Below are 15,684 nucleotides of genomic sequence, written 5' to 3'. Positions count from 1 at the left end.
CGATATCCCACTCGTCCTTAAAGGGTTAACTGTCCCTGAATTTCCTTTACTTTGCGAATGTTTAATGTCTTTTTTGGACCGTCTTTTGAACAAAAATAACTCAGTGAAAATTGCTTTTAGACACTTTTTAAATATCTCTTTCACCATCATTGTTGTTATTGAAAAATCAGAATGATTAAAAAAGGTTTTGGAAAATGTAGTTTTCTGTCAGAGTCTTCTTCGAAAAATCAGTCTCTTCAGAAAATTTCTTTTAAAGCCTCTATAGATTGGCAAAAATTTTCGTCAAAAATAGCATTTTTGACAGAATTTTGACGTTTCTAGTTACAGCACTGCTGGCAATTTCTTTCAAAAATGCAATTTTTAACGAAAATTTCTGCCAATGTGTAGAGGCCTTTAGGAGCGAAATGTTAATTAATTAAAACGCTCTAAAAATCATTTTTTCGCTCTAAAAATCGATCAAATTCTACAAAGTGGGCGTGGCTAAAATTCTTTGGGTGGAGGTTACTTCAGAGGTCTAATACCGCTTTCCTGAAAATAAGATTGGAAAAATACTTACGGTAAAGCAAAGGTGTCCCGTTTTTTCTTGGTTGTACGTTTGCCAATTTTTTTCCTGATTTACTTGTCTCTTGTTTTTTTTTAGTCTCACTACTATTACTCTTCTTATAGTTAATAAAATATTGACTTTCGATAGCACAAAAAATTTACATTGTCTCCATCTTTCACATCGTTTCATTTAGAATAGTAATTTAAAAAAAAAGAAAGAAAAGAGAAGAAATTGTATTCATGAGTGTTTCGTTTCTCTTTTTCTTCAAGTTTTTCTTTTTATAATAGTAATGTCAAATGAAAAAAAAACACTTAGCAATATTTTTTTTACTAAAATAAAAATAATAAAAACGAAAAATAATAAAAATTGATAATAACATTAGAATTTAAATTTATAAATATGTTTCCTTTTTTTTATATATAATATATAACATGATTTTATACATTATTTTTATCAGATGTATATTTTGTAGGTTCTATTTATTATTATATCTTCTGTTTTTTTCTTTATCCTTCAATTTTTTTTTTGTTTATTACTAATAATATAGTTAATCTTTTTTTCCAATGTATTTCATTCATCAGTAAAGATATTTTTTTCTGTAGATATATTACATTTATAGTATTTTATTACTTTTCATTTTTTTCTTAATATTTACATAATAGTTAATCCGCTTTCTCTCTCTTTCTTGCTTCATTCAATCATTAATAGTTTTTTTTACTATAACTCTTTTTTATCTTCGTTTTCAATACGTATGAAATTTTTTGCATGCCTTCTCCTTGTTGATACAAAACGTTGTTTTTTTCTAAAAGTAATTTCAATTTGAAATAAATTCAATTGCAAAACGATTGATTGCAAAGTTTGCAGACTTTTCTTCAAAACAAAAAAAAATCTTTTTGTTTTTTTTCTACCAAAATGAACTAATATTGAAAAGATAAATTTTTGATAGTCATTTTTTCCTGAAATTCCTGCCTTAATCAATAATTCAATCTTTTTTATCTAAGATTTTGATTAAATCTTTTATCAGAAAGTTCAAAATAGTTATTTTAAAAAAAAAAGAAGACTTCAATCATATTTACAATTTTTTTTTGTTAAATAAATACTTCAGTGCCAATTTGTATTTTTTTTCATTAGTTTTATTTTACTTCTTCCGGTCGAAGAACATCCAAAAACAACTTTTTGGATGACTTGAAATTTTGTAAAAATTCCTGTAAACACTTTTCATCTTTTTCGTCCGATATCTTTTTTTTTATTATGAATTAAAATGCTGCACAAAAGCCGAACAAGTTTAGAAAAAAATCAAGTAATTCTTTGATCTAAATCATTTAAAAAAAAAACTTAATCGCATTTTCATTCATAGTCATCTTCTTACTGAGTCTGTTTGTCGTTTAAACAAAATTAATTTAAAAAAAAAAACTAATATGAGAAAAAAACACATTAAATGGTTTTTTTTTGAGAAGGTATTTCTCGTAATTTCTAAATTTGTTTCTACACCTTTTTTTTCTACAAAAGAACATCCCTCGCACCTCCCATTTTATTGGCGGAGTGTTTTAAACGTTTTTTTTTCTTTTTAAATATATTTTTGGGGGGTGAAAAAAGGAAAATCACGTAAGAATTATAATGAATTTTTCATCATTCTAATTTGTTAATTCTAATAAATATATTATTTCATTATAGTTCTTTTTCTGCTTCTTTTTTTTAATTTCTTTAGCGTATTTTTTTTTTAAATATATGACGAAGAGACGACAGACGCACGCATATTTTTTTGTTCTTTTTGTTTATCATGTCTATACACACATTAATAGGTTTTTTTTTCTTGTAATTAGTTAACATACAATACAACAAATTAATTTTTCCTTAAACCTACTTTCTTCCCATCCCTTCTGTCTATCAGCAAAAGATCCACACTCAAAATCATTCTATCTTGTTTTCCGGATTAAAACCTGCACATTTTTTCATTTTGTTTTTTTTTTCTTGTTACTCACGCGCACAGTCAAATCCCTTCTCCAACATTGTTGTGCTTTGGCCAATGACTTGAAAGCATAACAACATCAAGGAGGAAGGTGGGTCGCATCATCTCAAGTCCTGGGTCACACACAACATCGGTCATCACTTGGGACTCCGTGGACTAGCGGCAGTTGCAGTGGCGGCCTGGAAGTAGTCCTTCATCTGATGCGGTCGCTGCCGATTTCGACCAGCGCCACCGGAATTCGCGGAATCACTTTCGCGACGATGGACACCGGCCGAACCGGAGCTACCGCCGCTTCGTTGGTCTTTTCTCCGTTGCTCGCGTACATTTTCGCCTAATCCAATAAATTACAGACAAGCACAATTTTACTATCACAATTGTCATCATTTTAGAAATAGCAAAAAACTAAATGGGATCTAAATGGAGGGATAATACGATGCATAACATCAGGTGAGTAATAAAAGATTGGATAACCAACCCCAGTGGGAAATCATGACTCTAAGGCCGGCTTCAGACCTAAGGTTTAGCCCAGTTCCTTATGATTTCGAAATACAAAATAGCAACCAATTTTATTGCTTTTTCAAAATGTAATGGATCATTTGCCCATGTTGCACAATCTTAAGTGATAATTTTCTAATAAATCTTGATTAATAAGTAATTAGGGAAGTTAAGCCATATGGCCAAGCCTTAGGTCTGAAGCCCCCCGTATAAGACTGGCTTCAGACTAGAGGTTTAGCCCAGTTCCCGAAGATATTAAAATCTTAAATAGCGAGCAAATTTAATGCTTTTTGATAACCCTATATGTCACTTATCTGTAATAATCCACTCCTAAGTTAAATTTTTTCGTAAAATCGGGATTGATAAAAAAATAGAGTAATTAAGCCATATGGCTAAGTCTTAGGCCTGAAGCCCGTATAATACGGGCTTCAGACCTAAGATTTAGCCATCTGGCTTAACTCCTCTAATTCCTAATCAGGCACGATATGAAATTGTTGTTTAGGATTGGATTATAATGGCAAATGATTTCAATAGATTTTAAAAAATCAATAAAATTGTTTGTTAGTTAGATTTTTGAGACCTTCGGAAACTGGGCTAAACCTCCAATCTGAAGCCGGCATAAGGTTAACGAATAAGCAAGAGATCTGGTCCTTCTAGAGATGCTTGGGCGACAACAATCCCTCCCTGTAAAAGCAAGATTTTTACGAAAACTCGCAAGGGGCCTCCGATAGGACGGATTTTTCAACAGCGTTTCTGAAGCGAGCTGACGGAGAATCTCCAGGTCTAAAGGAGATTAGTCTGAAAGACCCGGTCTCTTAACTCTTTCGTCTCCTTTGGGACTCTGAGTACCCAAAGAAAAAAGAATTTTTTTGGACTATTTAGAATCGATAAAAATCCGATTCTTGTGGATGATTACAAACTATAAGGATGTCCAAATCTAGGATATTTTTTGCAGGATCCCAATTAACTCCTGAGTTAAGATATTCTTGGTCAAAAATCGTGAATTTTCGATTTTCTGCTTCCGTGCAGATATTGCGACTTTTTTTTATATTTCTAGACCCGAATAATGAAAAACCTCTCGGGGCCAATAAGTATGATGACCAACAATCACAGACTGCATAAATTCAAAAAAAAAATCCTAATTTTTCAAAAAACTTGTTCAAACTTTTTGGGTACGCTCGTTCCCAAAAATCTAGAGGTCAAATGTAAGGTTATCCCGCCAATATTTTTGATACCAACCTTGTAAAAAATTCCAAGCGGGAGCGAAATTTTTGTCAATATGGCCGATAATTTTGACATTTGGCAGCGAGGGAGATTGCTTTCAGGGAAGTTTTTCCTATTCTTCCAAATTTTGGTGAATTCTGATTGTCCAGGAAGTGTCTTTTATGCTTTTGAGAAAGCTTAATGTGTTTGCAATAATATCGTGTTGAGAGAAATGTGTGTTAAAGTGTTATTGTGTTAAATATTTTGAGGAATCTGTTGACAAGCAGGAATTTGGTGTCTTCTTGACCACTTCCTGGACATCCCACAAGGTACTGGTCAATAATTCTTCTTGTTTTAGTGATCAACATTGTAAAGGAGTCATTTGACACGCAAAAATAATTCACAAAATTGATATTATTGGCTTTTGGAAAATTGAAGTTTGTCCAAGTTTGTATCCTTTGCGTTCTTTAGGGGACGAGAGTTCCCATGAGTTTTCCAATTTCCCAGAGGCAGAGAAAATTCTTTTTCTACAAAAGTATCATATTTGACCACTAAGACTTGCAATAAAGTGAGTTTTACTGAAATTCGTTCGCTGGATATGTTGTGGTCCGGAAAGAGTCAAGCGAATTTGAAGATTTAATCGGTTTACCGAATTTTATTGCATCACCTTCTTAACTTACTTAGGTGGTTGCAATGTCCTTTTAACTCTAACGCTTAAGAGTCACTTCAGGGTAGCATCACAAAAATCGCATTTACTGCGACAATGTTTTATTTAGTTAAAAGTGCGGTCATAGTCTTATTGACATCTTTTGAAGGTTTGAACTCATTTTTATGCTTCGTTTCGTTGCTATTCCCAGTTTTGTGTGACAGGTTAGAGAAAAAGTAGGATTTTTATCGGAGAATCCAATTTAAGTTTGTGGAAACAATTTAAAATGAAATTGAGTTTAAACGGTAATGGCTTCGAAAGACCCTCTGGTTCGGGAAAAATTTCATGAAATCAAAATTTACATCTCTTTCTTTCTCAAGCGTTTAGCATAGGCTGTTTTTGAACGTCACAAAAAATCAATTTGGGGTGAATTAAGCTAATTCAAAACCTGCTCCAAATGGAAATTTTTTGCTACTCCAAATGGAAACGTCATTGTTTTCATGATAAATACAGTACTAAATTATTATATTTATATATTTTCTATATCACAGTGTCATTATTTAGTTAATTTTGCTCCAAATAAATCGAAAATCCATTCATATTCACAAATTTTAACTTGTTAATTTTTCAGAAAAATTAAAAGTGTACCTTTTCACCATTGAATTTTTCATAGATCGACCATGTTTTCCAATGAAAAACACACTGAGGTGGCTGTTGTTTATTCGTTTTGTTTAACATTCTTGTCATATTTCTGACTAATTTTAGTTAAATATGACCAGCGGACAATAACTTTTGTTTGTAAACATGTTTTCAAAATTTCCCATGAGAATGAGCGAGATGACTAGATCTAGATCTCACTTACTCTCATTGAAATGTCAAAAATATGTTTACTAAACAAAACTTATTATGCGTTGGGCATAAAGTTCTAATCTTTATTGTTAACGGTACGTGAAGTTTTCAAATAAAATAATTACCTATTTAGTGAACAAAAAGGGTTCTTCTGAAGTGTCTGCAAATGCTTCAATAGGAAACCCCGGAAATATGATTTTTTGGGAGAGATTTTCTTATTGTTTTAAATGGGAAAGGAGAAAAGACCAGAAATAAGAACAAATCCTGCACTCAAGAGCAACTTAATAAAGTTTTGGAAGCCTTTTGTCGCGGTTTCACTTATACACTGTTTGTCTCCAATTAGAAACTTTCCCTTGACTCCAATTAGAAACTTTCTTTGTCTCCATTTAGATTAATATGTTTCCAATAGAAGCATTTTGCACTCGCGTATTTTTCTTGTATTTAAGAAGTTTTCACATTATATCTAAAAAAAATTTCACTAAACAGTAACATTCTAGAAGAGTCAAAGAGCGAATTTATGTAATTCTCTTCAGAAAAAATATGAACTTAATGTGTTGAATCTTCTGTCAAAGTTAAAGCGTGTGGAAATGGTTTTGAATTAGGACATTTAAGTTCAATTCAATTTTGAGTAACTTTTGAGAAGGAATGGAATGTGAATTTCAATTTTATGTAATATTCCTGAACTAAAAGATGTTTCGGAAACGTAAAGATTTATCTCAGAAATCAGAAAAAAAGATGCAAATTAATTTTGTATTAAGACTCACCTCTTTCTCGCACCTCTCCAGCATTGGAAAATTGTTGCAACGAGGATATCTTTGTATTTGATGGTGACTGATTCTTAGCACTACTCTTACTCGCACTCCCACCACTCGCGCCCCCACCACTCATCCCAGTCAGACTGTTCATATTTGCAACACTATTCTCCTTGGTCACATCCCTGTTCTCCTTATCCTGTTGCTGCCCAATCACCATATCCCCCCCACCCGTAGACTCCCTGCTGTCTTGCTTCTGGTGCTGACGCTGTTCCTTATTGTGCTGCGCCACCTGGGCGTAGCTGAGGCGTACGGCATCACCACCAGCGGCTACGGCACTAAATGAGAATCCAGCCGGCGCCGTGGTTGGCGGCGGTGAAGTAGCCGTAGCAGAGACACGAGGGAATCCACTGCTCAACAGTGAACCTGGCACTGCTGATGTTGACTTAGTTTGTTGCTTGCTGGATGATACTGTGGCAGCTGATGTGGTGCCAATTTTGGTGATGACGCCACTACTACATGTCACTGTGGCCATTGGTGTTCCCTCAATTGAAGTCATTGTGGAGGCATTGGCCATGGTTGGCGTCGTGGCACATGGAGGTGCAGCAGCCATCAATGATTGCTGATTGGTCACAGATGATGAAGTCTCACTGCTGCCACCGATATTGTCAAATTGTTGAGTTGATGCACAAGTCTCCAAACCATTGAAAAGAGACTCGTCAGTCTTTGTTGATTTATCAGCAGTGCACATTTTTATCACAGGATTATTTTCATTTGTTGTTGCTGCTGCTACACTTTGTTGAGGTGTTGATGTTGACACTGACTTGTTGCAACCCCCACCCACCGCACCACCATCAGCCACATCCACATTCGCACCCCCCTTACTACAACTGTGTGCTTCTGTGGCATTTGTCGCTGATGCTTGTTGCTCTACACTAAGCTCATGGTTATTTGTAGAAATATTATTAAGATTACTAGTATTACTTTGGCTACCTGAAGTCGTCGTCACTACATTTGCTGCTGTCGTTGATGCAACACCTGCAAATGTTCAATTTAAAAAAAACACATGGACAAAATTCCTCGAAAAAAAACAAATTAAAAATTAAATGGAAGATAGAAGCAATATATTAACTCTCATTGGCCCTCGGGGATAAAGAAAACTTGAGATATTGAGATGGAATTCACAATTTTGTAACTTGAAAAATTTTGACTTAGCTAAAACAGGAACAGAAGAATAGGGTAGTGTCTCGGATGAAGGTATGTTGTACGAGATAATTGGTATTTTCTATGGATAAATTTCTGGTCAAGCCAACAGGGCCTATCTATTTCACCGTGGTGTCTCTTATAAGATTAATATTAATATTAACCTTTAACGACGAGACACTTTTTACGGACTGAAAATCAACAATAAAAATTAAACTGAGAAACATAATCAATGATAAGTCTTACATCTAACCTTGGAAAGCCCAACAGAGTCTTATTCGGTGTATTTTGTGCTTCTATGAACGATAGGGACAAAAATAGCCCAAAAATTTAAGTAATTTTTCTGAAAATACCAATCAATAATATTTTTCGCTTTAATGAAAAATATTACGTATGAGTATTGTAGTTTTTATTGCCAAAAGGGTTTGCTTAAAAAATATTAGAATTTAAAAAATAAATAAAATCAATTATGAATTTGAGAATTTAAAAATTCGTCATTTTTAAGCTTAAAAATTTACTATATAGCCAATAGCTGGAAATTTGCAAAAAATATCCTAGATTCCTTCAACCTTCTACTTTGCAATTACGTACAAACACAAAGAAAAAACAACTTTAGGTAGTCAGGAAAAAATATTTTCTTTATGGGACACCGGTGTTCCAATCGTCCTTAAAGGGTTAAGAAAAGCCAGAGAGAGAGAGAGAGGGGTATATAGTATTCAAAATTTCAAATGGAAAATGACATGTGTTAGAAAGAGTACACTCTAGTGGAGTAATACGATGAGTAAGATATTACTGTTCGTATTAATTGCTTTCTGAATCGTATTACAGGCAATTCGAGCAATTTTCCATGCGTGCCAACTGTGATTCGGTCAGTTTTCGAGCGAAACACAAGAGAGAGGCAAGATAAAACACTTGCTATCCTTTGTTGACATTCTCGCAGTTCAGAAAGTATTAATCTAATATTAATCTTATATGTGACATGGTCATGATGACCAGTCTGTCAAGAGTTTTCCGGTAATTTTACGAAAACTTATAAGGGGCTTACGATAGGACTGACTTTTCAACAGTGATCTATGCTACGTTTCTGGATGAACGTGACTGGATAAAGTTAGTGCGAGAGGCTCGGTCTCTTAAAGGGACATTACAGCCAACTCAGTAAGTAATACGGGCTTCAGACCTAAGACTTAGCCATATGACTTAACTGCTCGAATTCCTTATCAATCACAATGTTTTGGAAAAACTCAACTTAGGATTGGATTGTTAAAGATAAGTGACATATAGATTCTCAAAAGACAATAAAATTGCTCGCTATTCAGGATTTTGAGAGCTTTGGGAACTGGGCTAAACTTCAGGTCAAGCTGGCAATATCGTCCTATGCTTGACGAAATGATCGAACTGGTTACTTGGATGCTATACTTCAAAAGTACTTTCGCATCATTTACTCTATACCGGTTTCTAACTCATTTAATCGATTTGCTGAATCAGTTGTATCACTCCAAATCTCCCCTAAAACAATTTAAGATTAATGCATTTAATTTTTAGATAAAAATTACTCATCGGTGTCACTACCAGTTCATAAACGATTAGAACCGATTCAGGCTTGTTGGAAATTCCAAGACCTTTACAAAAAGCCGAAACTTGACTTCATTCAGTTGAAGAATACATTGTCTAGGTCTAGACCTAGGGAGAGCTTATTAAATATTTGAACTTGAAAACCGTTATTAGGAATGATTAACGACATTTTCGTATAAAGACAACTAACCGGCGAGTGATCTTCGAAGTTGAAGCGACCTTCTCATATTGTGCCTTGGACACAGGTTAATCTTTTTTTTCTCAGTGATGTTAAATTATCTCTTTTTCGTTGTGATTTTCGATTAACTATGTTTTACAGTTGATTTTACTTCTGTTTAGGTGTAATATTCGAAAAAGTTGTTTTCACTTTTTTGTCTTAAAATTTACATAACGAAAGAGTGTAAATAACTGTTGGAAATTGGTCCGTGTTTTCAGCATGGACATATGTTTTGGAATGTTAGAAATGTCACTTCGCAAGGGAGGGGAAAAAAGGGAAATTTTTATCCAGCGGCAAACTGGATAAAGCTCATCATGTTAAAAGGACACTTGGAGAATAATCATCGTCAAGAAGGGAAGCCATTTTTAGTGAGAAAAGAATTCTTTGATTTATTGCATTTAGAAGTTAATTAAAGCATTAGTGAGAATATTATAAAGTAGAGTTGTGAATTTGAAATTGTCAGGAGAGTGAAAATAAAAGATCCCGTGAACAGAGATCCTCCGGCGTTTCAATTTGAAGATTCAGGGAGCGTCTTCAAAGGAGTCCACGAGGCACAAAGGAATCCGGTCAATCGACCCGGATTTAATCATTTTGTGTCTCTTCAACAGATATCTATTCTGGATGTGGGTTTCTGTAGGAAGGCAGTCAACCTAACCTAATATTATTTCATTGAATTGTGCAGGTATTGCTGGAAGTGAGTTGCAGTAAGGTCAGGAATTAATCAGGCTACAATTGCGACTCTTTTAGGTAATCCTCCACAATAACTCTTTGCAGAGGGGGGTGACATTAGCTCTGAAAAATGCGACCAGTTTAGTGTAAATATTTTCCCATTTTCGTACACATTTCACGAGATATCTCCGAAACTACGTAGGTTGCCAATTTGGGATTTTCGGTTGCCCTTTCCATATTAAATTTTCTTTTATTTTGTATTTGTATTTTTTGCTAATTCATTCCACAATGACAGAAAACACTGAATGAACTCCAAAGTTTTTTCAGCGCGCTAGAAACATATGGGAAACAGGAAACGTCATGCCCCTGCTTTGTCTTTGCAAGACTGAAAATAACTCGTTTCAAGAGTTAAAAAAAATCTTTTTTTTTTAAGAGTTAATATACTCTTTCAAATCCCACAACGCAATGGAAAGATTTTGCAATTTTATGTTTTTTTTTTATTTTATCATTTTCTTTATAATTATTTTCTTAGCCTCAACTTTCTTATGTTCTGAGCGAAATGTCTTCATAAAACACTGTTGGGTATATTTCTAGTTGATGTTCCATATGAACTTTGTCACACGAAAATCTTCTTGACTGAAGTATATTCTTAAAACGAAAACACTTAAGCATATACTTCAGTCGAGATGAAATTTTTACATAAAAAAAGAGTAATACAGTAGACTCTCGCGCAATCGGCTCTTTTTCAATAGGGCGAAAAATTTTGTTGACAATTTTCACGTTTAATTATGAAGCTAATTTGCTCAAATTCGCTGTAGTTCTTCCTATTTTATCGTGATTCTTTATAATTGAGCGCTTTTTGTGGAATTTACAAAGGCTTTGACGCCCAAATCTATCGATGAACCGGATGCCATTTTGCCCCAAATGCCCAATTGGGATAAAGTCGCAAAAAGAGCTTGCACAAATTTTTTAAGAATTTCTTTTCACTGAATTCCGTTCTAAATTTCATGTTTCAAAATTACCATAAATTACTTCAGAGTCTTCAGAGTTTAGTATCAATTTTTTCTGTAATACAACTTCAATTTTGATTAATTTCTTGACAATGTTCTCCCGTTTCCTCCTCAATAATAATGAAATCAAAGTAAAATACAAGTAATTTCGAATTACTTCTCTTGCCATTTGAAGAAGATTTATACAAGCACGCCATCGAGTTAAAAAAAAAATTGTACATTCAAGCAAAGAAGGAAACAATGTATGTACTGTATGCAAAGTATTTGTGAATAAGGAATCCCAAGTTGTCTATAACCCATTTTCAGACACTGCACAAATTAATGTGGAATTGTCACGGAAACCTTGCTATAAATATAAATAGGGAGAAAGAAGAGAGCAATTCAGCAGCCCTTTCACAATATGGAACACTGGGCCAGAGTTAAAAGGAAAATGACGAAAGGAAGTTCTATATTTTGACTTCATGCCGACTCACCTTGATTGTGGGCAGACGGATTGTGTTGCGATGGTGGCGGAGAGGCTGAATTGGACCTTGTGCTATTGCTGGCATCTTTGTTTGTGTCCACTTTGATTTTGGCTTTGGCCGTTCCCTTCACCACATCCGCCAAACGATCTCCCCACGCATTCCCTGTGAGCACCCCGTCGGCTCCCTGTTCACTCCCAATTCCCACCAGAGAAGTCTGCCCCGTCACCGAAACAGCCGGAGCTACAGCTCCGCCACGTTCAGCTCCACGGGCTATCCCGCCTGAGCCAGGATTACCCTGGTAGTTTGGCAAGTGTGACTGATGATGGGGCTGGTGGTGTGAGAAATGATGGTGGACAGATCCACTGGCTGTGTCCGAAGAGCCTGGCAGTGGCGGAAATGCAGACGCCTCAAGGTCAAATTGAGCCTGAGTTGTCCGCTGTGATTGCTGTGAGTGTGTACTGGTGGCACTTCCAGTGCTCTGTCCTGACGTCCCAAGAGTCGTACTGGACTCACTGCCACGCAGCACCAGAGCCGCTGATGGACTCGGACTGGCCGGGGATTGTTTGTGCTGAATCCCCGATGATCCACTTCCATTGGACGATCCTGTGCTCTGACCACCGCCACTTCGATAGGCACTCACTCCAGCACTACTCCCTTCTTCCTCCTTCCGCCGACGTCGATAGCGTTGCTGCCATTGCTCCTTACCACCGCCAGACGGTACTCCCTTGTGCTGCTGATGCGACGACTGCTGCTGCTGGACAAGTGACTCATCACCAGTAACATCATGGACTGATTGCTGTTGCGACGTAACCTATACCAAAAGGTACAAAAGTTGCACTTTGTCAAATCCCCTTCTAATGCAGAGACTGGCAGGATTCATTGAAATCCTACATTAAAAACGATTTAGTGATTCGAGTAAAATCGGAGAATTGGAGAACGGTACAAATTCGATTTCAACACTATTGCTTTTTCGATGTTTTACACGTTTGCTTAGGAGGCGGAGTAGGGTAAATGTCCTAATTCAAAACCATTTCCAGACGCTTTAACTTTGACAGAAGATTCAACACTAATTTCATATTTTTTCTGAAGAGAATTACATAAATTTGCTCCATGACTCTTCTAGAATGTTACTGTTTAGTAAAAATTCTTTAGATATAATTTGAAAACTTCTTAAATACAAGAAAAATACGCGAGTGTAAAATGCTTCTATTGGAAACATATTAATACAAATGGAGACAAGGGAAAGTTTCTAATTGGAGACAAACAGAGTGTATAAGTGAAACCGCGACGAAAAGCTTCCAAAATCTTGTTGAGTTGCTCTAGATTGCAGGATTTGTTTATATTCCTGATCTTTTCTCCTTTTCCATCTAAAACAATAAGAAAATCTCTCCAAAAAATCATATTTCCGGGGTTTCCTATTAAAGCATTTGCAGACACTTCAGAAAAACCCTTTTTGTTCACGAAATAGGTAAGTATTTCATTTGAAAACTTCACGTACCGTTAACAATAATGATTAGCACTTAATTTAACTAAAATTAGCCAGAAATAAGACATAAATGTTAAACAAAACGAATAAACAACAGTCACCTCATTGCGTTTTTCATTGGAAAACATGGTCGATCGATGCAAAATTCCATGGTGAAAAGGTACACCTCTAAATTTTTCTGAGAAATTAACAAATTAAAATTTGTGAATATGAATGGATTTTTGCTTTATTTGGAGCAAAATTAACTAAATAATGAAACTGTGGTATAGAAAATATATAAATATAATGATTAAGTACTGTATTTATCATGAAAACAGTGACGTTTCCATTTGGAGTAGCTAAAAATTTCCATTTGGAGCAGGTTTTGAATTAGCTTAGTTTACCCTACAGGTCGCCTCCCAGATGATGGATAAGGGTTGACGGGGTTGACTTAGTGAATACCGTGAATACTGATGTGTACACTGTAAAAACTTTTGGACACTGACCAAAATATTAAAACAAGTTTTCCATGAAAAATATTTTTTGGAATCAATTTGTACTTAGAGAAGATATTTGTTTGTTCCAAAAAGTTTTCTTTACAGTTTTGTTACGAAATATTGTTGCAATTTTCTTTTTGGAACCGTTATGATACGGTGGAATGTCTACAAATTTGAGTTTTTTCCTGAAAGCTGGAATAGAATTTGTTGCACCCGGCTGTTTTGTTCCCACTGTCAGGAACAAATTGGTATACTTCTTTTATAACAATATTATTCCTACATCTGTAACATATTTGTTCCAAGAATTTTGGGTATCCGTGAACGAGGTAATTTTTGGAATGAAATTGTTACTCATATGGAGAATCTTTTTGTTCCCATTGTCGGGAACAAATTCGTGTAAGAGATTTCGTCTTACAGTTAAGGATTATACTTCAGTCGAGATGGATTTCGGCGACGAAAGTTCATAAGGAACATCAAATAAAAATCAACTAGGGCCATAGTTCATGCCGAAATACTGAACTTCTCTTGCTTTCAACAGCCTTATTCTTTACGATGTTTCGAGAATGAATATCCTCTTCATCAGTTATCGAATATGGCAGGAAAAATTACGTACAGGCGAATATTGTTACACTGCACTTTTACTTGCATCACAATATGAATTTCACGAGCACAATAATTCAATTAATTTTAAAATTCAAACAATTTTTTGAGCGTATTGAAAAGTTTACAGTCCACTTGTACCACTCTATATTTCTTTACTGATGAATTTCGTTTTTCTACTAACCAAATTTATCGTTTAATTAAATTGTCATAAATTTTACTGACAAAATACTCTGTTAGACTAAAATGGCTTTCAATCCTGCAGTGGAATTCTGTAACAGTATGATAATGTCGTATGACAAACTTAAAAAAAATTATGTCGTGACGTGATAAATTCTGCTCCTGAATTTACCAGGAAAATTTGTCATATGACATTGTCATATCGTTACAGAATTCGCTTAACCATTGAACCCTTTGCGATAATTATTATTATTATTTATTAATTTCTCAAACAAATAGGGTTCGCCCCTCTTACAATGTTTGGCAAAAGAAGAAGAAAAAGAAAAAAAGTTATTAACAAAATTTAAGTAAGTGGATATAAGGCAGAGGCAATATTGAAAAAAAGTAAATTAAATTATTAGGACTGAGACTGGAAGTAGCCTGTATTTCCGTCAACGGATAGTCGGACATTCAGGGGAATAGAATTATTTAAAACTATCCCCTGGACAAAAAGCGTGCGGGAGAGCTGATTCGAGCTATCTCTAGGAACCAAGAGTCCGCGGACCCTGGCAGAGGCCCCGGGAATCAGGAGTGAGGCTAAGTATTGCGGTCTCCCAGAGATTATCAGACGGAAAAGGAATGACACCGCTCTCAGACGGAAAAGTGATGGGAGATCACAACCCATCAGGATATTGCGATGCTCGGAGATGTGATCACGGGAGCCGAGGCCACAAACGTACCTGACACAGCCGTGGAAGGTTACAGATAGCCTCCGCAGTGTCACAATCCGCTGCGAAGAACAGTTCAGCCCCATAGGTTATTATGTGTATAAGCAACGCCTTCACCAAGAGAAGTCGAGTATTTTTTTGGCGTGAGCTCACGGTACCTACGAAGCGTCCGCAGAGTACAATAAACTCTTTGGTTGATATGAGAAATGTGGTCTGATCAGGAGAAGGACGAATTGAAGATGACGCCGAGATTGCGTGCTTTCTCAACAAACGGAATCGATTCTCCGTAGATTGTGAGAGGTGGAATCGGACCACACAACGACCTTTTAGATATTATAAGGGCCTGTGACTTTTTAGGGTTTAAATGAAGACCATTATGAATCGCCCAAGACTCTATGCGAGCTAAAACCATGTTTAGGTGGTTAAAGGTCTCTGTTGGATTACCTGGGTCACCATCAGAAAACACTTGCAGGTCATCTGCATATAGGTGGTAAGAGCAACCGAGTAAGGACGACGGAAGGTCATTTATAAACAAGGAGAAGAGAAGTGGGCCCAATAGCGACCCCTGAGCCACGCCACAAAGCAAACTTGCAGGCTCAGACAGGCGACCACCCGCCCTGACTCTCTGAGTGTATCCACCGA

At 35.7% G+C, this 15,684-nt stretch overlaps 1 protein-coding gene across 1 annotated transcript in view; it reads right to left on the bottom strand.

Moving 5' to 3' along the window:
* Positions 1-917: 917 nt before the first annotated feature.
* Positions 918-15,684, bottom strand: part of LOC129804590 (la-related protein Larp4B) — a 39,000-nt gene continuing 24,233 nt past the window's right edge. The window contains exons 6-8 of the mRNA XM_055852072.1: positions 11,603-12,404; positions 6,471-7,496; positions 918-2,844 (exon numbers count right to left, since the gene is read on the bottom strand). Of these exons, the coding sequence (XP_055708047.1) occupies positions 2,651-2,844; positions 6,471-7,496; positions 11,603-12,404 (2,022 nt within the window). The 3' untranslated portion in view covers positions 918-2,650. The remainder of the gene's footprint in view (positions 2,845-6,470; positions 7,497-11,602; positions 12,405-15,684) is intronic.

Source organism: Phlebotomus papatasi, chromosome 2 (genome assembly GCF_024763615.1).
Source record: "Phlebotomus papatasi isolate M1 chromosome 2, Ppap_2.1, whole genome shotgun sequence".
NCBI classification, from domain to species: Eukaryota; Metazoa; Arthropoda; class Insecta; order Diptera; family Psychodidae; genus Phlebotomus; species Phlebotomus papatasi.
This window is presented reverse-complemented; position numbering and strand designations above follow the sequence as displayed.